The sequence below is a fragment of the Heterodontus francisci genome, chromosome 10, assembly GCF_036365525.1.
Source record: "Heterodontus francisci isolate sHetFra1 chromosome 10, sHetFra1.hap1, whole genome shotgun sequence".
In the NCBI taxonomy this organism is placed as follows: domain Eukaryota; kingdom Metazoa; phylum Chordata; class Chondrichthyes; order Heterodontiformes; family Heterodontidae; genus Heterodontus; species Heterodontus francisci.
This window is the reverse complement of record NC_090380.1, coordinates 114,797,775-114,819,160: the sequence shown is the minus strand read 5'-3', so window position 1 is coordinate 114,819,160 and position 21,386 is coordinate 114,797,775. Positions and strand designations below refer to the sequence as shown.

Genomic DNA, 21,386 nt, shown 5'->3' with positions numbered 1-21,386 from the left:
CAGGAAGCCATTCAAGCAGGGGGAGCAAAAAGGAATGTAGTGGTAGTAGGGGACAGTATAGTGAGGCGGATTGACACTGTTCTCTGCAGCAAAGTGTGAGAGTCCATGTAGGTACCGACGACATAGGCAGGACAAAGAAGGAGATTCTGCACAGTCAGTATGAGGATCTAGTTCCCAAATTAAGAAGCAGAACCTCAAAGGTAATAATCTCTGGATTACTATCTGAGCTACATGCAAATTGGAGTAGGTCAATTAAGATTAGAGAAATGAATGCGTGGCTCAGTGACTGGTGTGGTAGAAGTGGGAAAAGTGGTGGCTGTACCAATAATATGGTCCCCACCAGAACCATGCTGGGACCAGTGTTCTAGCTAGTTGCATAACTAGGGAAGTAGAGAGGGTTTTAAACTAGATATTGGGGGAAAGGGATCAAATTTGGGAAGATGTGGTAAATTAAAGAGTGGAGACAAGGCAAGAGAGAAGGGTATTAATATGGAAAATGATAAACACACTGTGATCTGAAGGGACAGAGAGTATAAATCTAAGAGTAAATCAGCAGACAAGGCTAGAGGTTACAAAAATAATAAAAGGACAAAACTAAAGGCTGTGTATCTGAATGCACGTAGCATTCGAAACAAAACAGATGAACTGATAGCACAGATAGAAATAAATAAGTACGATCTGATAGCCATTACAGAGACATGGCTGCAGGATGACATAGATGTAGGAAGGACAGGAAGCTAGGAAAAGGTGGAGGGGTGGCTCTGTTAATTAATGATGGTATTAGCACAATAGAGAGGGATGAACTAAATTCAGGATACCAGGATGTAGAAGCGGTTTGGGTAGAGATGAGAAATCATAAAGGCAAGAAGTCATTTGTGCGAGTGGAGTACAGGCCCCCTAACAGTAACCACATGGTAGGTAGAGTATAAAGGAAGAAATAATGGTAGCTTGTCAGAAAGGTATGGTGATAATCATGCAAGATTTCAATCTACATATAGACTGGAAAAATCAGATAGGCAAAGGTAGGGTAGATGAGGAGTTCTTTGAAAGTTTTAGGGATAGTTTCTTAGAACAGCACATTCTGGAGCCAATCAGAGAGCAGGCTATACTAGACTGGTATTGTGCAACAAGATAGGATTAATTAATGACCTCATAGTGAAGGCAACCCTAGGCAGCAACAATCTTCATATGATTGAATTTTATGTACCGTTTGAAGGAGAGAAGAGTGGGTCTAAGACTAGTATTTTAAACTTAAATAAGGGCAATTATGAGGGCATGAAAGCAGAGCTAGCTAAAGTGAACTGGTAAAGTAGGTTAAGGGATAGGTCAATAGAGATGCAGTGGCAGACATTTAAGGGGATATTTCAGAATACACAGAATAGATACATTTCAACTGAAAGAAAACTTCCAAGGGGAGGACTCACCATCCATGATTAACAAAAAAAGTTAAAGATAGTATCAAAATTAAAGAAAAAACATATAATTGCACAAAGATTGGACAGAATATGAAAAAAGCAAAGAATGACTAAAAGATTAATAAGGAGGGAAAAATTAGATTATGAGAGAAAGCTGGCTAGAAATATAAAAGCAGATAGTAATAGTTTCTATAGATATTTTAAAAAGAAAAGTTAACAAAGTGAGCGTACGTCCTATAGAAGGTGAGCCTGGGGAATTAATAATGGAAATTAAGGAAATGGCAGATGAATTGAACAGGTATTTTACATCAGTCTTCACAATAGAGGATACAAGTAACAGCCAAGCATTAGCTGTAAATCAGGAAATGGAAGGGAGGGAGGAACTCAAGAAAATTACTATCACCAGCGAAGTGGTACTGAACAAATTGTTGGAGCTGCAGGCTGACAAGTCCCCGGGTCCTGATGGACCTCACCCTCGGGTCTTAAAGGAAGTGGCTAGTGAGATAGTTGATGCATTGATTTTCATTTTCGAAAATTCCCTATATTCGGGGACGGTTCCATTAAATTGGAAAATAGCAAATGTCGCTCCTTTATTCAAAAAGGGATGGAGACCGAGAGCAGGAAAATACAGGCCAGTTAGCTTAACATCTGTCATAGGGAAAATGTTTGAAGCTATTATTAAAGACGTTATGGCATGGCAGTTAGAAAAATTCAAGGTAATCAGGCAGAGTTAACAAGGATTTGTGAAAGGGAAATCATGTTTAACCAATTGTGACGGAAATCACACCTGCCAAACGGAAACATATTAATTTCATCATATGAAAAACTGCTTGAGGACTTTTTTACTGCACACTACAAATGACATTTTGAAAAAGTAGAAGTGAACAGCTGTAAAAATGGTTGCACATTTGTATTCTGAGAAGACAAGGGCTGGCTGAGAGACGGAAGGAAATTACCCAGTCTAGCTGGAACAGTGGAGGTGCTTCCTGATTCAATTAGCGAGATTGCTCTTGGCAATATGGTGATCAACACCCTTTGACTTTGAAAGAGCAAAGCCACACCTAGCCCCCTAATGAGTATATCTGCTGGACTCTGATGTTCAAAGACCCCTCTAGAAGTTGCTGGTTCAAATGAAGAGATGGTCACATGACATACCTGCTGGTAACACTGAGGTTTTTGAATTGTGCCTCAGAGAAGAAACGACGACTGTAATTTTGAACTCCACGAGAAAGACATCTCTCCCTCTCTCTCCAGCAAAGTCCCAGGGAAACCATGGTGGCATATTCTAAGCTGCAAGACTACAGACCTGTACAGGTGACCACTAAAAAGACAGAAAAAACCTCTCTTTGGCCGTCTGGTACCAGAGAAGCAAGCCTGAAATTGTGCACATGGCCCTAGCAAGGCTTCCAAGACTTTAACTTCAATTAAGGACATTACATTAAGGGCATTAAGGAGTTTTTGCACTCCATTTATTAACAACTCTGCTTCAACCTCCCAACTCTTTCTTCCTCTCTGTATCTATTCGTGTATGTGCCTCTCGTTTGCATGTGAGCGTGGATGCGTCCTGTATTTTAGTAATTTTAACCGGTTTAGAGTGATAAGGTTAATAAACTTACATCTTTCTTGTTTAAACCTAAGAAAACCTGTCTGATTGGTTTATTTGCAATTGTAATTAGAGTGCAATGAGCAAGGGCTCGCTGAGGTGGTAAGCTCAAATCACTGTGTTTAAAAAGATAAACCCTGCTACGGCCAAACCAGTGAGAGGGAAGCCCAAGACCCCTTCTTCACCTGGTCGTAACAGAACTTTGGGGGCTGTCGTCAGACATTGGACCCACGGACAAATGAGAAATTGGAAGTGGGAAATTAAATTGATCCCAATCAATACAAGTTTTCTTGTGGTTTGTGTTGCGAGAATATTAACATGTTTGTGACCGAAGCCAGTACCTCCCCAAGCCAGGGTGAAGTAACTTGGGAGAAGTTAAAGGTACTATCTATGGAAGAGTTGAGGAATATGGCTGAGCAGTGTGGGATCACTTTCCATGCCAAAGCTAGGAAATCCAAACTGCTAAGACTAGTGGCCAGCCATTTTTCTCTCAAACCTGAAGAATCGGAGGCAGGATTAGAATTAGACTCAGACAGAGTAATGTTAGCAAAGATACAATCGGAACAGTGGAAACTTGAATTAGAAGACAGGGAAAAAGAGAGAGAACAAGAGAGAGGAGAGAAAGAGAAAGAGAGAAAGGAGGAAAGGGAACCAACAATGTCCTGAAGTGAGCAGCACTTGCATGACTCACCAGACCCCTGAAAGTGAGGTCAGGATAGATCCACCCACTGCAGACTCCCAGGATCAGAGCTCAAGCCTAGAGCTAATTCAGTCTAACAATCTCCCTGCAGACCCCAAGAGGAATAAAAGCACCCTAGACAATTATAGAAATATGTAAACATCAAACCTCCCCAAAAATCACATGTTTATTGGGATTCCCATTCCCAACCTATTACAGGCTGATACTAAAGAAACTTCAAACCCACTAGGCAACACCTAACTTTCTCAGACCAACCTCAAGGGAAAAGGGGCAGTTTAAAGCAGCACTGCTACAAAGAAAAGACTGAAACAATTTTAAGATTTCTGAGTGGATGATAGCGAATGAGAGAAATGCATGTGTGTTTTCCTGTATTTTCTCTTCCTTCTAACTCATAATGAAATGCTCCCCAGTATCGCATTTCATTCGGCGAGGTGTGAAGGTGTGACGGAAATCACACCTGCCAAATGGAAACATATTAATTTCATCGTATGAAATATTACTTACAAACTTTTTTACTGGACACTACAAATCACTTTTTGAAAAAGCAGAAGTGAACAACTGAAAATTGGTTGCACATTTGCATTCTGCGAAGACAAGGGCTGGCTGAGAGACAGAAGGAAATTACCCAGTTCCTCCTTGATCCTCAGGGCTCTTCTGCTTCTCTTTAATTGGTTACCCCTACCTTTTCAGGTGCAGTGTTGATGAATCCACTGTAGCACTGTGAGAATTTCAGGCAAACTAGCGGCAGGCTTCCTCCGCCTGGCCAGTCAGCCTCCCCCAAACCCTTCTCTGTTGTCAAACAATGGGGGAGTAACCAGAGGCCTGCTGTTGCCCAACAGAAGTCAAGGCCTTCAGAAGAAGGAATGGAAATATTGGGAATTAAACATTGACTCAAACGGTGTGCAGATGGACAACAAGCTTTTTTTAAACTTTGTTTCGAAACTTTTTAATTGTCAGAGTTAGAAAAAAGTACAGCTTTAAACAAACCTTAAAGAAAGCTTAAACGTCTGACATAGCTTAACCAACCAGAACACAGCACATCAAAGGCTCTCAGAGATGAAGCTAGTTACATACTTGCTAAAAGCTGACAACTAGTTCACAACCAGCTTGTGGAAGGTACAAACTCATGTACATGTAACATACAGCCTGGGTATAAGTGCAATTTATGCTTTGTACATGGCACAGTGCCAATTTCACCCCTCTTTGGACAGAACGGAAGGTTGGCGGGCAGGTAAGCTGCATTGATGTTGGTGGAGCTGGTATTTCTTTACTCTCTGTTTGCATTTACTAGCTTACTCTCTAATGTATTTTTGTCAGTCCCAACTACTGTTCTTGGTTAAAGGGCAAGCTGAGATATATTACAATGCAAAGTAAAGTGACAGAGGGGTATGGTAATTTTATACCACTGTTGGCAGCTGCCAATTGGAAACCAGACACTTGCTCATATGAAGAGAGAAAGAAATCCCCAGGGCTTGATAGTTGTGTTCAATAAGGACTGTTCACCATGTCGTAGCCAGATAAACCTGGCATGCAATGGAATTTTCTTTCCCTCAAAAATAATTATGGAAAGAGAACTGCATGAATTCCAGCTGAATAGATGTTCCAGAGCCAAGTATCCCATGAATGGAGACGTGCAGAAAGAGACATACAGCAGAAAGCCTAAGAGCCATGTGCTGAGATGGGTCACAAAAGTCTGGCCTATTGGGACATACAGTGCATGGTGGAGCCACATGAACGACCAACATCTAATGGTGCAGGCTTCTTGGACTGTCCATCGAGAGGGGTAATGGGTCAGCTTTTTACATGATGTGTATCGTAGCCCATTTACAATATTGTGTTCGGAAACCACATGTTTCCCAAAACGCCTGTTGCGACCAGGCCCGCCTCTGACCTGCAGACCCCACCTCACTTCTTCGAGAAGGTTGGCATGATGTTGATTGGCACAGGGAAGAGGATGGTGGAGTTGCGCTCTGAAGCAACCTCGGCAAGCGTCTGAAGGTAGCGGAGCTGCAGGGCATTTGGACTCAACGACATCACCATCGCCGCCTCTTTGAGGGCACGGGAGGAATTCAGTTCACCTTCCGCAGCAATAACCTGGGACAATGGAGAGGAAAATGCAGAGGGATGTTAAGAACAGGAGCAGACTATTTAGTCCCATCGGATCTGCCATTCAACTGATCTGCATCTCAATTCCCTTTATCCCATGTCTTTGATCCATATTCTTACATAACAAAAATCTATTGACCGAAGTCATGGAAGCTCCAACTGACCACAGCATCCACAGCCACTTTTTTGGGAGAGAGGTCCCGGTTTTACACTAAACTTTGTGTTAAAAAGTGTTTCCCGGTTTCTTACTTTACGTGGTTCTAATTTTAAGATTATGTGCCCACGTTCTGGAGTCCACGCCCCACACCAGAGGAAACAGTTTCTCCGTTTCAACGGTACTGAATCCTTTCAACATTTTAAACATCTCGATCAGATCACTCCTTAATCATCAATTAAATGAAAGCCAACTTTGTGCATCCTGTCGAAGCCCTGGTATCGTTCTGGTGAATCAGCACTGCATCCATTCCAATGCAAATAAAAAGACCACATAATATTGCCACATTTTTCCTCTGCTGGTTGAGCAGCATCTAAATGTATTATGGGATATGGTACTCAGCTCTGGAGGTCAGGGAGGTCTCTGTGTCCACCCCTGGTCTGTGCTGAGTTGGTATGCTCCAGCCAGAGATGACATGACAACTGATCTCCACTGCTCCAGAACTGGTAGGTGAATTGAGTAGTCAAGGGTAGCATTGGCATCAAGGTTAGTGAACAGAAGGGAGGGTCTCCAGAAATTTAAGATTAGTCTCCAGGGTACTACAGGTCCTAGGGAGAAAAAAAATTATCGGGGCATTGAAAAATAATTTTCTTCCAACACTTTTGTTTATCAATTATAAAAATGTTGGAGTTGGGAATGTAAAAGCAATCGGGTAATGATGAGTCTATTCACTTCCAATTGACCATGGGGAAGGGGCCTCCCCATCCCAATGGGGCAGATGACGGGAGGTCATGTGATGAAACCTCCAGGATTACATCCAGGCAGAACTGGCAAGCCAAGGTCAGGGAGAGGGGATGAAAATCGATGATCTTTTTAAAACTGTGTAAGATGAAAATAGCCCTGTTATTACTGAATATTTGCAACAGATAACCGAGCAAGGCTTGCTCCCCTCACCTTGGCTTTGGCGTCTCTCACAGCTTCAGCCTCTGCTGCCATCGCTCTTTGTAAAGCCACCGGCAGTCTCACGTCTTTGAATTCCACTCGCTCAACCTTGATCCCCCAGCCCTTTGACGCAGCAAACAGGACTTTCTGAGGGAAGCAAGGACAAAACAATCAAATCGGCGAGTAATAGTGAGTACTGTAACTGAGAATCTTATATGGAGGATGTGGTGCAACAGTGTTATAACTGAGAACCATGTATTGAAGGTAGAGTAAAAATAATTAAAAGAGGTTAATGAAATGTTAACCTTTATAACTAGAGGGCTAGAATATAGAAGGGAGAAGTTTTGCTATTGCTATACAAAGCCCTGTCTGGACCACATCTTGTTCAATTCCGGGCACCACACCTGAGAAAAGATATATTTGCCATGGAAGGACAGATTCATTGGAATATGACCAGGGCTCCAAGGGTAAGATTATGAGGACACAGAATACAAAGGAACATATGAATTAGGAGCAGGAGTAGGCCACTCAGTCCCTTGAGCCTGCTCTGCCATTCAACAAGATCATGGTTGTTCTGATTGTAACCTCAACTCCACATTCCCACCTACCCCCGATAACCTTTCACCTCGTTGCTTATCAAGAATCTATCTCCCTCTACCTTAAAAATATTTAAAGACTCTGCTTCCACTGCTTTTTGAGGAAGAGAATTCCAATGACTCATGAGCCTCTGAGAGAAAAACATTCTCCTCATCTCTGTCTTAAATGGGCGACCCCTTATTTTTAAACAGTGACCCCTAGTTCTAGATTCTCCCACAAGAGAAATAATCCTTTCCACATCCACCCTGTCAAGACCCCTCAGAATCTTATATGTTTCAATCAAGTCGCCTCTTACTCTTCTAAACTCCAGTGAATACAAGCCTAGCCTGTCCAATCTTTCCTCATAAGACAATCCGCCCATTCCAGGTATTAGTCTAGTAAACCTTCTCTGAACTGCTACCAATGCATCCTTCCTTAAATAAGGAGACCAATACTATACACAGTACTCCAGATTTGGTCTCATCATTGTCCTGTATAACTGAAGCATAACCTTCCTTCTTTTGTATTCAATTCCCCTCGCAATAAACGGTAACATTCTATTAGCTTTCCTAATTATGTGCTGTACCTGCACGATAACCTTTTGCAATTCTTGCGCTAGGACACCCAGATCCCTCTGCATCTCAGAGCTCTGCAATCTCTCACCATTTAAGATAACATGCTTCTTTTTTATTCTTCCTGCCAAACTTGTCAATTTTACATTTTCCCACATTATAGTCCATTTGCCAGATCTTTGCACACTCACTTTACTCATCTATATCCCTTTGTAGCCTCCTCATGTCCTCTTCACAACTTATTTTCCTACCTATCTTTGTGTCATCAGCAAATTTAACAACAATACCTTCGGTCCCTTCATCTAAGTCATTTGCAAAATTGTAAAAAGTTGAGGCCCCAGCACTGATCCCTGTGGCACACCACTCATTATATTTTGCCAAACAGAAAATGACCCATTTATGCCAACTCTCTGTTTCCTGTTAGCTAGCCAATCTTCCATCCATGTCAGTATGTTACTCCCTACACCATGAGCTTTTATTTTGATGTGGCACATTATCAAATGCCTCCTGGAAAACTAAATACAGTACACCCACAGTTTATCCAAAGCACATATTACTTCTTCTCCAATAAATTGGTTAAACATGATTGCCCTTTCACAAAACCTTGTTGACTGCCTCATCACCTTGCATTTTTCGTAGTCCCCTGCTATAACGTCTTTAATAATAGCTTGCAAACCCAGCGCAAAAGAAGATGGTTGTGGTTGTTGGAGGTCAATCATATCAGCTCCAGGACATCACTACAGGAGTAACTCAGGGTAGTGTCCTAGGCCCAATTTCTTCAGCTGCTTCATCAATGACCTTCCTTCAAACATCAGGTCAGAAGTGGGGATGTTCGCTGATGATTGCACAATGTTCAGCACCATTCGTGACTCCTCAGATACTGAAGCAGTCCGTGTAGAAAATTATCCAGGCTTGGGCTGATAAGTGGCAAGTAACATTCGTGCCACACAAGTGCCAGGCAATGACCATCTCCAACAAGAGAGAATCTAACCATCTCCCCTTGACATTCAATGGCATTACCATCACTGAAACCCCCACTATCAACATCCTGGGGTTTACCATTGACCAGAAACTAAACTGGAGCAGCTATACAACTACCGTGGTTACAAGAGCAGGTCAGAGACTAGGAACCCTGCAGCAAGTAACTCACCTCCTGACTCCCCAAAGCCTGTCCACCACCTACAAGGCACAAGTCAGGAGTGTGATGGATTATTCTCCACTTGCCTGGATGGATGCAGCTCCAACAACACTCAAGAAGCTCGACACCATCCAGGACAAAGCAGCCTGCTTGATTGGCACCCCATCCACAAACATTCACTCCCTTCACCACTGATGTTCAGTGGCAGCAATGTGCACCACCTATAAACAACGCACCAAGGCTCCTTAGATAGCACCTTCCAAACCCGTGACCTCTGCCACCCAGAAGGACAAGAGCAGCAAATGGTTGGGAACACCACCACCTGCAAGTTCCCCTCCAAGACACACACCATCCTGACTTGGAACTATATCACCGTTCCTTCACTGTCGCTGGGTCAAAATCCTGGAACTCCCTTCCGAACAGCACTGTAGGTGTACCTACCCAATGTAGACTGCAGCAGTTCAAGAAGGCAGCTCACCACCACTTCTCAAGGGCAATTAGGGATGGGCAATAAATGCTGGCCTGGCCAGCAACGCCCACGTCCCATGAATGAACTTAAAAAAATGTACATTAAAATCCCCCAAGATTATTGCCGTAACTTTCTGACAAGTTCCCATTATTTCTTCCTTTATACGTCCACCGTATTTTTTTTTTCGTTCATGGGATGTGGGCGTCGCTGGTTAGGCAAGTATTTATTGCCCATCCCTAACTGCCCTTGAGAAGGTGGTGGTGAGCTGCCTTCTTGAACCGCTGCAGTCCATGTCGGGTAGGTACACCTACAGTGCTGTCAGGAAGAGAGTTCCAGGAGTTTGACCCAGCGACAGTGAAGGAACGGCGATATAGTTCCAAGTCAGGATGGTTTGTGGCTTGGAGGGGAACTTGCAGGTGGTGGTGTTCTCATACATCTGCTGCCCTTGTACTTCTAGGTGGTAGAGGTCGTGGGTTTGGAAGGGGCTGTCTAAGGAGCCTTGGTGCTTCGCTGCAGTGCACGTTGTAGATGGTACACACTGCTGCCACTGTGCATCAGTGGTGGAGGGAGTGAATGCTTGTGGATGGGGTGCCAATCAAGCGGGCTGCTTTGTCCTGGATGGTGTTGAGCTTCTTGAATGTTGTTGGAGCTGCACCCATCCAGGCAAGTGGAGAGTATTCCATCGCACTCCTGACTTGTGCCTTGTTGATTGTGGACAGGCTTTGGGCAGTCGGGAGGTGAGTTACTCGCCACAGAATTCCTAGCCTCTGACCTGCTCTTGTAACCACGGTATTTATATGGCTACTCCAGTTCAGATTCTGGTCAATGGTAACCCCTCGGATGTTGATCGTGGGCAATTCAGCAATTGTAATGTCACTGAATGTCAAGAGGAGATGGTTAGATTCTCTCTTGTTGGAAATGATCATTGTGTGGCGTGAATGTTACTTGCCACTTATCAACCCAAGCCTGGATATTGTCCAGGTCTTGATGCATTCTACACGGACTGCTTCAGTATCTGAGGAGTCTTGAATGGTGCTGAACATTGTGCAATCAGCGAACATCCCCACTTCTGACCTTATGGTTGAAGGAAGGTCATTGCTGAGGCAACTGAAGATGGTTGGGCATAGGACACTACTCTGAGTTACTCCTGCAGTGATGTCCTGGAGCTGATCTGATTGACCTCCAACAACCACAAACATCTTCTTTTATGCTGGGTACGACTCCAACCAGCGGAGGTCTTTCCCCGATTCTCATTGACTCCAGTTTTTCTAGGGCTCCTTGATGCCATACTCGGTCAAATGCTGCCTTGATGTCAAGGGCTGTCACTCTTATCTCACATCTGGAGTTCTGCTTTTTTGTCCATGTTTGAACTAAGGCTGTAATGAGGTCAGGATCTGAGTGGCCCTGGTGGAACCCAAAGTGAGCGTCACTGAGCAGATTATTGCTCAGCAAGTGCTGCTTGATAGCACTGTTGAAGACACCTTCCATCATGTTACTGATGATTGAGAGTAGACTGATAGGGCGGTAATTGGCCAGGTTGAACTTGTCCTGCTTTTTGTGTACGGGACATACCTGGGCAATTTTCCACATTGCAGGGTAGACACAGTGTTGTAGCTGTACTGGAACAGCTTGGCTAGGGGCGCAGCAAGTTCTGGAGCACAAGTCTACAATACTATTGCCGGAATGTTGTCAGGACCCATAGCCTTTGCAGTATCCAGTGCCTTCAGTCTTTTCTTGATATCATGCGGAGTGAATCGAATTGACTGAAGACTGGCATCTGTGATGCTGGGGACTTCAGGAGGAGGCCAAGATGAATCATCAACTCGACACTTCTGGCTGAAGATTGTTGCAAATACTTCAGCCTTGTCTTTTGCACTGATGTGCTGGGCTCCCCATCATTGAGGATGGAGATATTTGTGGAGCCACCACCTCCAGTTATTTGTTTAATTATCCACCACCATTCATGACTGCATGTGGCAGAACTGCAAAGCTTAGATCTGATCCATTGGTTGTGGGATCGCATGTCTATCGCATGCTGCTTACGCTGTTTGGTATATAAGTAGTTCTGGGTTGTAGCTTCATCAGGTTGACACCTCATTTAGTGGTATAGCTGGTGCTGCTCCTGGCATGCCCTCCTGCACTCTTCATTGAACGAGGGTTGGCGCCCGGGTTGAGGTAATGATCGAGTGCAGGATATGATTGTGTTTGAGTTCAATTCTGCTGCTGCTGATGGCCCACAATGCCATATGGATGCAAAGTTTTACAATGCTAGGTATGTTTGAAACCTATTCCATTTAGCACGGTGGTAGTGCCACACAACACGATGGAGGGCATCCTCAATGTGAAGATGGGACTTTGTCTCCACAAGGACTGTGAGGTGGTCACTCTTACCAATACTGTCATGGACAGATGCATCTGCAGCAGGCAGATTGGTGAGGACGAGGTCATGTATATTTTTCCCTCTTGTTGGTTCCCTCCCCACTTGCCGCAGACCCAGCCTAGCAGCTATGTCCTTTAAGACTCAGCCAGCTCGGTCAGCAGTGGTGCTACCGAACCACTCTTGGTGATGGACATTGAAGTCTCCCACCCAGAATACATTCAGTGCCCTTGTCACCCTCAGTGCTTCCTCCAAGTGCTGTTCAACATGGAGGAGTACTGATTCATCAGCTGAGGAAGGGCGGTAGGTTGTAATCAGCATGAGGTTTCCTTGCCCATGTTTGACCTGATGCCATGAGACTTCATGGGGTCTGGAATCGATGTTAAGGACTGCCAGGGCAATTCCCTCCCAACTATATACCACTGTGCCACCACCTCTGTTGTGTCTGTCCTGCCAGTGGGTCAGGACATACCTGGGGCTGGTGATGTCAGTGTCTGGGGCATTAAGGTCTGTAAGGTATGATTTGGTGAGTATGACTATGTCAGGCTATTGCTTCACTAGTCTGTGGGACAGCTATCCCAACTTTGGCACAAGCCCCCAGATGTTAGTAAGGAGGACTTTGCAGGATAGACAGGGTTGGGTTTTCTGTTGTCGTTTCCGGTGCCTAGGTCGATGCTGAATGGTCTGTGGTTTCATTCCTTATTGATTTTGTTACTGTTAGGGGGCCTGTACACCACTCCCACTTCTTGCCTTTCTCATTTCTCATCTCTACCCAAACCGCTTCTACATCCTAGTTTCTTGAACTTAGGTCATCTCTCTCTAATGCGTGAATACCATCATAAATTAACAGAGCCACCCCTCCAACATTTCCTAGCTTCCTATCCTTCCTAAATGTGATGTGCCCTGCAATATTCATGTCACAATTTATATCATTCTGTAGCCACGTCTCTGTAATAGCCATCAGATCGTACTTATTTATTTCTATTTGCGCTTTCAGTTTATCTGTTTTGTTTCAAATGCTATATGCATTCAGATACACAACCTTTAGTTTTGTCCTTGTATTATTTTTGTAACATCTAGTCTTATCTGCTAATTTACTCTTAGATGTGTACTCTCTGGCCCTTACTGTCATGCTCTGTTTATCATTTCCCATATTAATACATTTCTCTCTTGCCACATCTTCCCAAATTTGAATCCTTGCCCCCACTATCTAGTTTAAAATAAAAGCAAAATACCGCAGATGCTGGAAATCTGAAATAAAAACAAGAAATGTTGGAAATACTAGCAGGTCTGGCAGCATCTGTGGAGAGAGAAGTTGCAAGCACCTCAAACCTGTTTGACAATTCTGATGAAGGGTCACTGACCTGAAATGTTAACTCTGCTTCTCTCTCCTCTCTCCACAGATGCTGCCAGACCTGCTGAGTATTTCCAGCATTTCTTGTTTTTATCTACTTTAAAACCCTCTCTACTTCTCTAGTTATGTGGCTCACTGGAACACTGGTCCCAGCACTGTTCAGGTGAAGACCATCCCACTTTCCTCAGTAATGGTGCCAGTGCCCCATGAACCGAAACCTACTTCTCCCACACCAGTCTTTGAGCCACGCATTCATTTCGATACTCTATTTGCCCAATGCCCTAATCCAGAGATCATTTCCTTTGAGGTTCTGCTTCTTATTTGGTGCCTAGCTCCTCATATTGACTAGGCCTATGTCGTTGGTAACTACATGGACCACAATGACTGGATCCTCCCCCTCCTACTGTCAGTTCCTCTCCAGCCCTGAGCAGTTGTCCTGAACCCTGGCACCGGGCAGGCAACACAGCCTTCTGGACTCTCGCTCTTTGCTGCAGAGAACAGTGTCAATGCTCCTCACTAGACTGTCCCCAACTACCATTACTTTCCTTTTTGTTTCCACTCGCCCCTCACCCCACTTGAACGCTTGCTGTACCATGGTGCAAACCTGTTTGACAACTGCAAATGCTGAGGCTCCTCCACTACTGTTTGCTCGGTCCCTTTACCTGCCTCACTCATGGTCACACCCTCCTGTCCCTCACCGCTGGCCAAAACAGATGACACTATTCTAAGGAGTGTGACCGTCTTCTGGTACCAATTGTCCAGGTATCTCTCCTCTTCCCTGATGCTGCACTGTGTCTGCAGTTCGGCTTCCAGATCAATAATCTTGATTGGGAATTCTTTTAGCTGCTTACACTTTCTGCAGCCATGTATGTCCTGGATTGTGCTGCATCCAGGAGGTCCCACAATCCACAGCTGCTACACAGCATCTGTCCTGCCATAGTTACTTATGTTATTTGGTTAATTTACTTTAATTACTTTCTTAATTAACTTAGAATATTTGCGATGTATACTACAATTTACTGTGTTATTAAATGCTAGTACCAGCTACAACTAAGAGTTATATGTTTCTTAATTACACAGGTATGTGTTTTAGGTAATTATTTTAAAGTTTTAGTTCTTTTTATTTATAGATCTTCCCTAACATATTTCTTGCATAACAAGCAAGTGACTTCAAAAAAGTATTTCATTGGCTGTCAAGTGCTTTGAGATGTCCAGTGGTTCTGAAAGTCTTTCTTTCTTTAAATTCCTGCACCTTTCAGACTCCTTCTCATCCTGTAACAACATCCTCAAAACCCATCTCCTTTCATCCCTCATAATGTCTCCCTCTTTGCCTCAATATTTTTTTTTGGATTAAGCTTCAGTGAAGTGCTTTGGGGCAATTTTCTATGTTAAAGGTGCTATGTAAAATGCAAGTTGTTGTTATGGTGCTGCTGTTGCGAATGATGATCAGGGTGGTACTGTGCCGTGGGTGCTGGGCATCCTTTTGTACCTCATCCAAGTGGCCATCCTGATGTGTGAGTCTAGGCACTGAGTGTTGCCAAATCATTCCACTCTTAGGGGTGTTACTGTTGAGCTAAACCTGTCTCCATTTGACAACCACATGCATACATTTCAGGATTTACCAGATAGTATGTTTGGGAACAGTGGTTGATTTCCTGCACAATGATGCTGTTGTACAGAGGCCAAATGTAGTACCCCTATAACACCACAGTTGAAACAAATGACTTGAGATTGCAAATTGCACTTGATCTGTTGGAAACAGATACCCATTGGATACACTCACTGAATCACCTGGGGAGCATTTTCTTTCTACCGTTGGTTCTCCAGCTTCTGTATGACAGTCTTTTGTAGTTAACAGTGTTTCCTGCTGGTGAGTCCACACATTGTGAATTAACTTTAAACTAACAGGGGCATGTGAGAAAGAAATTTTGGTTGTGTTGCTATCGTATAAACATGGAATAAGTTCTATTTCATATACACGAGATGACAGACATATATCTTGATTTTTTGGCTTAAACACATTGGCCCAGAATTAGGCTGAGCTGAGCATCTCGCAGCAAGACTTTTTCCCTCATCCTTCAGCTTGAAAACATTTTACACAGCAAATTGCCGGAAATGCAAGCTGATAATGGTGTAGCAGCATCAACGGGACCTCTGGGACCTTGGAGAACGACAGAACCAACAGTCTATCTCTTTAACCAATTGGACTTAATGATAGAGAAAGAAATAGAGGAAAGATGGAGAAGGAAATAGGATGAATTAGTGTCAAATTAGGAACAGAAATTGAAATTGGTGGGGAGGTGGTGGCGTAGTGGTATTCTCACTGGACTATTATCCCAGAGACCCAGGGTATTGCTCTGGGGACATAGGTTTGAATCCCACCACGGCAGAAGGTGGAATTTGAATTCAATTCATAATTCTGGAATTAAAAATGACGGCCATGAAACCATTGTCGATTGTCGTAAAAACCCATCTGGTTCACTAATATCCTTTAGGGAAGGAAATCTGCTGTCCTACATGTGACACCAGACTCACAGCAATGTGGTTGACTCTTAAATGCCCTCTGAAATGGCGTAGCAAGCCACTCGGTTGTATAAAACTGCTACAAAGTCAATAAGGAGTGAAACCGGATGGACCACCCAGCATTAACCTAGGCACCGGAAACGACAATGGCAAACCGCAGCCTCACAGCTCCAGTGACCCGGGTTCAATTCTGGGTACTGCCTGTGTGGAGTTTGCAAGTTCTCCCTGTGTCTGTGTGGGTTTTCTCTGGGTGCTCCGGTTTCCTCCCACAAGCCAAAAAAAAGACTTGCAGGTTGGTAGGTAAATTGGTAGGTATAAATTGCCCCTAGTATAGGTAGGTGGTAGGGAAATATAGGGACAGGTGGGGATGTGGTAGGAATATGGGATTAGTGTAGGATTAGTATAAATGGGTGGTTGATGGTCGGCACAGACTTGGTGGGCCGAAGGGCCTGTTTCAGTGCTGTATCTCTAAACTAAACTAAAGTCCAGTATCCTAAGCTGGCTATTCACACTGTCCCTTAAACTAAGCACTTACCAGCCAATCAACTTACTAATTACAAAACTTTACTAATACTAACAAAAGCTTGCAATTACTGATATATTAGCTGACGTCTGAAAGATAAACAAGCAAAATAGCAAAGTACTCACCAGACAATCAGCTTATAACTGTCCTGTTATGTCACACCTCAAGTTCCCGTACTGTTTTTAAACTCTCTCTCGCTCTCTCCCATATGCTCTGTTGGTCCTGGAGTTTGTGCACTGTTTTAAATTCTCTCTCCCCCTAGGTGCTCTGCTGGTCCCGGAGTTTGTGCACTGTTTTAAACTCTCTCTCTCTCTCCCAATGTACTCTGCTGGTCTCAGGGTTCCCGCGCTGGTTTTGAACTGTCTCTCTCTCCTGATGTGCTCTGTTGGTCCTGGAGTTTGTGCACTGTTTTAAACTCTCTCCCTCCCAATGTGCTCTGCTGGTCCCGGAGTTCCCGTGCTGTTTTTAAACTCTCTCTCTCTCCCAATGTACACTGCTGGTCTCGGGGTTCCCACGCTGTTTTTAAACTCTCTCTCCCTCCCAATGTGCTCTGCTGGTCTCGGGGTTCCCGCGCTGTTTTTAAACTCTCTCTCCCTCCCAATGTGCTGTGCTGGTCCCAGAGTTCCCACGCTATTCTTAAGCACTCTCTCTCTCCCCCAATGTGCTCTGCTGGTCCTGGCGTTCCCACGCTGTTTTTAAACTCTCTCTCCCTCCCAATGTGCTCTTCTGGTTTCGGGGTTCCCGTGCTGTTTTTAAACTCTCTCTCTCTCTCCCAATGTACACTGCTGGTCCTGGCGTTCCCACGCTGTTTTTAAACTCTCTCTCCCTCCCAATGTACACTGCTGGTCTCGGGGTTCCCGTGCTGTTTTTAAACTCTCTCTCTCTCTCCCAATGCACACTGCTGGTCCTGGCGTTCCCACGCTGTTTTTAAACTCTCTCTCTCTCCCAATGTACACTGCTGGTTTCGGGGTTCCCGTGCTGTTTTTAAACTATCTCTCTCTCTCCCAATGCACACTGCTGGTCCTGGCGTTCCCACGCTGTTTTTAAACTCTCTCTCTCTCCCAATGTACACTGCTGGTTTCGGGGTTCCCGTGCTGTTTTTAAACTATCTCTCTCTCTCCCAATGCACACTGCTGGTCCTGGCGTTCCCACGCTGTTTTTAAACTCTCTCTCTCTCCCAATGTGCTCTGCTGGTCTCGGGGTTCCCACGCTGTTTTTAAACTCTCTCTCCCTCCCAATGTGCTGTGCTGGTCTCGGGGTTCCCACGCTGTTTTTAAACTCTCTCTCTCTCCCAATGTACACTGCTGGTCTCGGGGTTCCCACGCTGTTTTTAAACTCTCTCTCTCCCAATGCTGGTCTCGGGGTTCCCACGCTGTTTTTAAACTCTCTCCCCCTCCCAATGTGCTCTGCTGGTCTCGGGGTTCCCGCGCGGTTTTTAAACTCTCTCTCTCTCCCAATGTGCTCTGCTGGTCTCGGGGTTCCCGTGCTGTTTTTAAACTCTCTCTCTCTCTCCCAATGTGGTCTGTTGGTCTCGGGGTTCCCGCGCTGTTTTTAAACTCTCTCTCTCTCCCAATGTGGTCTGCTGGTCTCGGGGTTCCCGTGCTGTTTTTAAACTCTCTCTCTCCCAATGTGCTCTGCTGGTCTCGGGGTTCCCGTGCTGTTTTTAAACTCTCTCTCCCTCCCAATGTGGTCTGCTGGTCTCGGGGTTTCCGCGCTGTTTTTAAACTCTCTCTCTCTCTCCCAATGTGCACTGCTGGTCTCGGGGTTCCCACGCTGTTTTTAAACTCTCTCTCTCTCCCAATGTGGTCTGCTGGTCTCGGGGTTCCCGTGCTGTTTTTAAACTCTCTCTCTCTCCCAATGTGCTCTGCTGGTCTCGGGGTTCCCGCGCTGTTTTTAAACTCTCTCTCTCTCCCAATGTGGTCTGCTGGTCTCGGGGTTCCCGTGCTGTTTTTAAACTCTCTCTCTCCCAATGTGCTCTGCTGGTCTCGGGGTTCCCGCGCTGTTTTTAAACTCTCTCTCTCTCTCAATGTGGTCTGCTGGTCTCGGGGTTCCCGTGCTGTTTTTAAACTCTCTCTCTCCCAATGTGCTCTGCTGGTCTCGGGGTTCCCGTGCTGTTTTTAAACTCTCTCTCCCTCACAATGTACACTGCTGGTCTTGGGGTTCCCGCGCTGTTTTTAAACTCTCTCTCTCTCCCAATGTGGTCTGCTGGTCTCGGGGTTCCCGTGCTGTTTTTAAACTCTCTCTCTCCCAATGTGCTCTGCTGGTCTCGGGGTTCCCACGCTGTTTTTAAACTCTCTCTCTCCCATTGCACACTGCTGGTCTCGGGGTACCCGCGCTGTTTTTAAAATCTCTCTCTCTCCCAATGTGCTCTGCTGGTCCCGGAGTTCCCACGCTGTTTTCAAATTCTTTCTCTCTCCCGATCTGCTCTGCTGGTCCCCGAGTTTGTGCATTGTTTTAAACTCCCTCTCTCTCCCGATGTGCTCTGCTGCTCCTGGAGTTCCTGTGCTGTTTTCAAACTGTCTCTCTCTCCCTCCTGATATGCATTCAATAATAAATTATTGCATGTTATTGTGAAGTGGTGAAGTATTTCACTTAAAATTATTTGTCATTCTACCTGTGTTGTCCATTAAACCTCTGTGGTCTGTGTTAATATTTTTGCATTATTTATGCTTGAAGAATGCGAATAAACTGTGCAGATTGCTATATTGTTTAGCCCATGTAACATTACACACATGCAAATGACATTCAAACATATAGGTTGGGAAGCAAAATCCATTTTAAATTATTCATCGTCAGACTGGAACTTCTTTGGATATTTGTGTAAATGCAGACCAGCATTATTCAGAGATCTTTAAGTATTACACACTAATTTCAAGTTTGTGGGGCAAGTGAGAACCAGGCCAAATACAGTGAGTTGAGAGGGGAAGTTAAGAGGAAAATAAGACCGGCAAAGAGAAAATATAAGAACAGAATGACTGTCAACATAAAATGAAACCCAAAAATCGTCTCCAGTATGTAAATAGTAAGCAGGTAGTAAGAGGTGGAGTGGGGCTTAATATGGACAAAGAGGCTTAGAGACATAGGGCAAGGCTAGAATACCTAATGAGTATTTTGTACTGTGGTTACTAAGGAAGAGGAATCTGACAAAATATTGGTAGAAGCACAGAGAGTAGAGACAATGGATAGGGTAAAAATTGAGAGGGAGGAGATTCTGGAAAGGCTGGCTATGCTTAAGGTAGATAAGTCACCTGGTCCAGATGGCTTGCATCCCATGTTGCTAAACGTGGGGATGGAGATAGTGGAAGAGCTTGCCATAATCTTCCAATCTTCGCTAGATATGGGGGTTGTGTCAGAGGATTGCAGAGTGCCAAATGTGACACCCTTATTCAAGAAAGGGTGTAAAGACAGTTCTAGCAACTACAGGCTAGTTAGTTTAACATCACTGGTGGGTAAGGTTTTAGAAACAATCGGGGGAAAAAAATCAATAGGCACTTGAAGAGGTTTGAGTTAATTAAGGATAGCCAGCATGGATTTGTAAAAGGCAGATTATGCATGGCTAATCTAATTGAATTTTTTGATGAAGTAACAGAGAAGGTGGATGAAGGGAATGGGGTGGGTGTTGTCTATACGGACTTTAAGAAAATGTTTGATAAAGTACCTGTCAAGAAACCCCATAAGCCAAATGAGAAATATTAATTTCAACGGTTGGAAACTTACATTAGACTTTTAATGGAAAAAAATCCTACAGTTAACTTTTTAAAAAACTAGCTGTCAAGATGGCCACCACAATTTGCATCTGAAACATCTTTTCACATTCAAAAGATCCACCTGCAGCCAGAGGGTGGAGCAGCATGGACCCAGGACAATGGCTTGCTCTAAGTGATTGAATTACCTAAAATGGCTTAATTAGCAGGTAGTCAAGGCAATCCTAATATATTGCCTTTGAACAGCAGACCCCCTCCAAGTGTAAATTGGCCTCCTGGGGCCTGTGGAGCCAATTCATAACCTTGAATTTCATTTGAAGGTTCCAGAAAACCTGAAGCAACCATGTGACCATCTGTCCATTTCGGGCTGGTTTTGTTTCCTTTGCACAAAGAGACAAGCAGAAACCGAAACTGCAGCAGCAGAGAAGGCTGCAGGCTTCCCTTTCTCTCTCTTTTTCTGTCTCCCCAGAAAACATCAAGTTTGAAAACCGTCTACAACTGTGGGCCCTCCAAGCCTACAGACTGCTATAGCCAGCGACCAGGAAACAGAGCCAACTACAATTCTGCCTTCAAGAAAATCCTGAGCAAAGCAGGCCAACCACAAAGTGCACTTTGACCAGGGAGGACTTCAAGAATACAGCTTCAGCTGGAGGACTACCAGATCACCCACTTCACAGACTGTGTACTTAAATTTCATTTACTCTGGACTTTAATCCAACCACCAAATCTATTTTTCTCTCTGTAATCTATTTGTGTGTGATTCTCGTGTGAATGTGTTCGTGAATGTGTTGCGTATTTTTAAAATTGGGGTTAGAGTGTTAAGTATAATAAACTTACCTCTTTCTTGTTTAAACTCTAGTTGAGGCCTAACCAGAACTTTATAAAGGTTCAGCATAACTTCCCTGCTTTTGTATTCCATTCCTCTATTTATGAAGCCCAAGAATGCATATGCTTTGCAAACCATTTTCTCAATATGTCCTTCCACCTTTAACGATCGATGCATAAGCATCCCCAGGTCTCTCTGTTCCTGCTCACTCTTTAGAACTGTGCCATTAAATCTATATTGCCTCATCCTATCTCTCCTGCCAAAATGCATCACCTCACACTTGTCTCTATTAAATTCCATCTGTCACCTCTCTGCCTACTCTGCTAGCTTATCTATGTCCTGCTGCAGGTGGTTCATATCATCCTCACTGTTTGCAACTCCTCAAAGTTTGGTATCATCGGCAA

At 44.3% G+C, this 21,386-nt stretch overlaps 1 protein-coding gene and 1 long non-coding RNA gene across 3 annotated transcripts in view; one reads left to right on the top strand and one right to left on the bottom strand.

The window, feature by feature from the left end:
• LOC137374731 (uncharacterized) overlaps positions 1-21,386 on the top strand; it is a 32,414-nt gene that overhangs the window by 6,603 nt on the left and 4,425 nt on the right. For both annotated transcript variants that reach the window (XR_010975895.1, XR_010975896.1), the window contains exon 2: positions 6,905-7,109. This is a non-coding gene — a long non-coding RNA (uncharacterized lncRNA). The remainder of the gene's footprint in view (positions 1-6,904; positions 7,110-21,386) is intronic.
• LOC137374730 (stomatin-like) overlaps positions 4,649-21,386 on the bottom strand; it is a 62,868-nt gene continuing 46,130 nt past the window's right edge. The window contains exons 7-8 of the mRNA XM_068041289.1: positions 6,933-7,067; positions 4,649-5,812 (exon numbers count right to left, since the gene is read on the bottom strand). Coding sequence (XP_067897390.1) covers positions 5,624-5,812; positions 6,933-7,067 — 324 coding nt within the window. The 3' untranslated portion in view covers positions 4,649-5,623. The remainder of the gene's footprint in view (positions 5,813-6,932; positions 7,068-21,386) is intronic.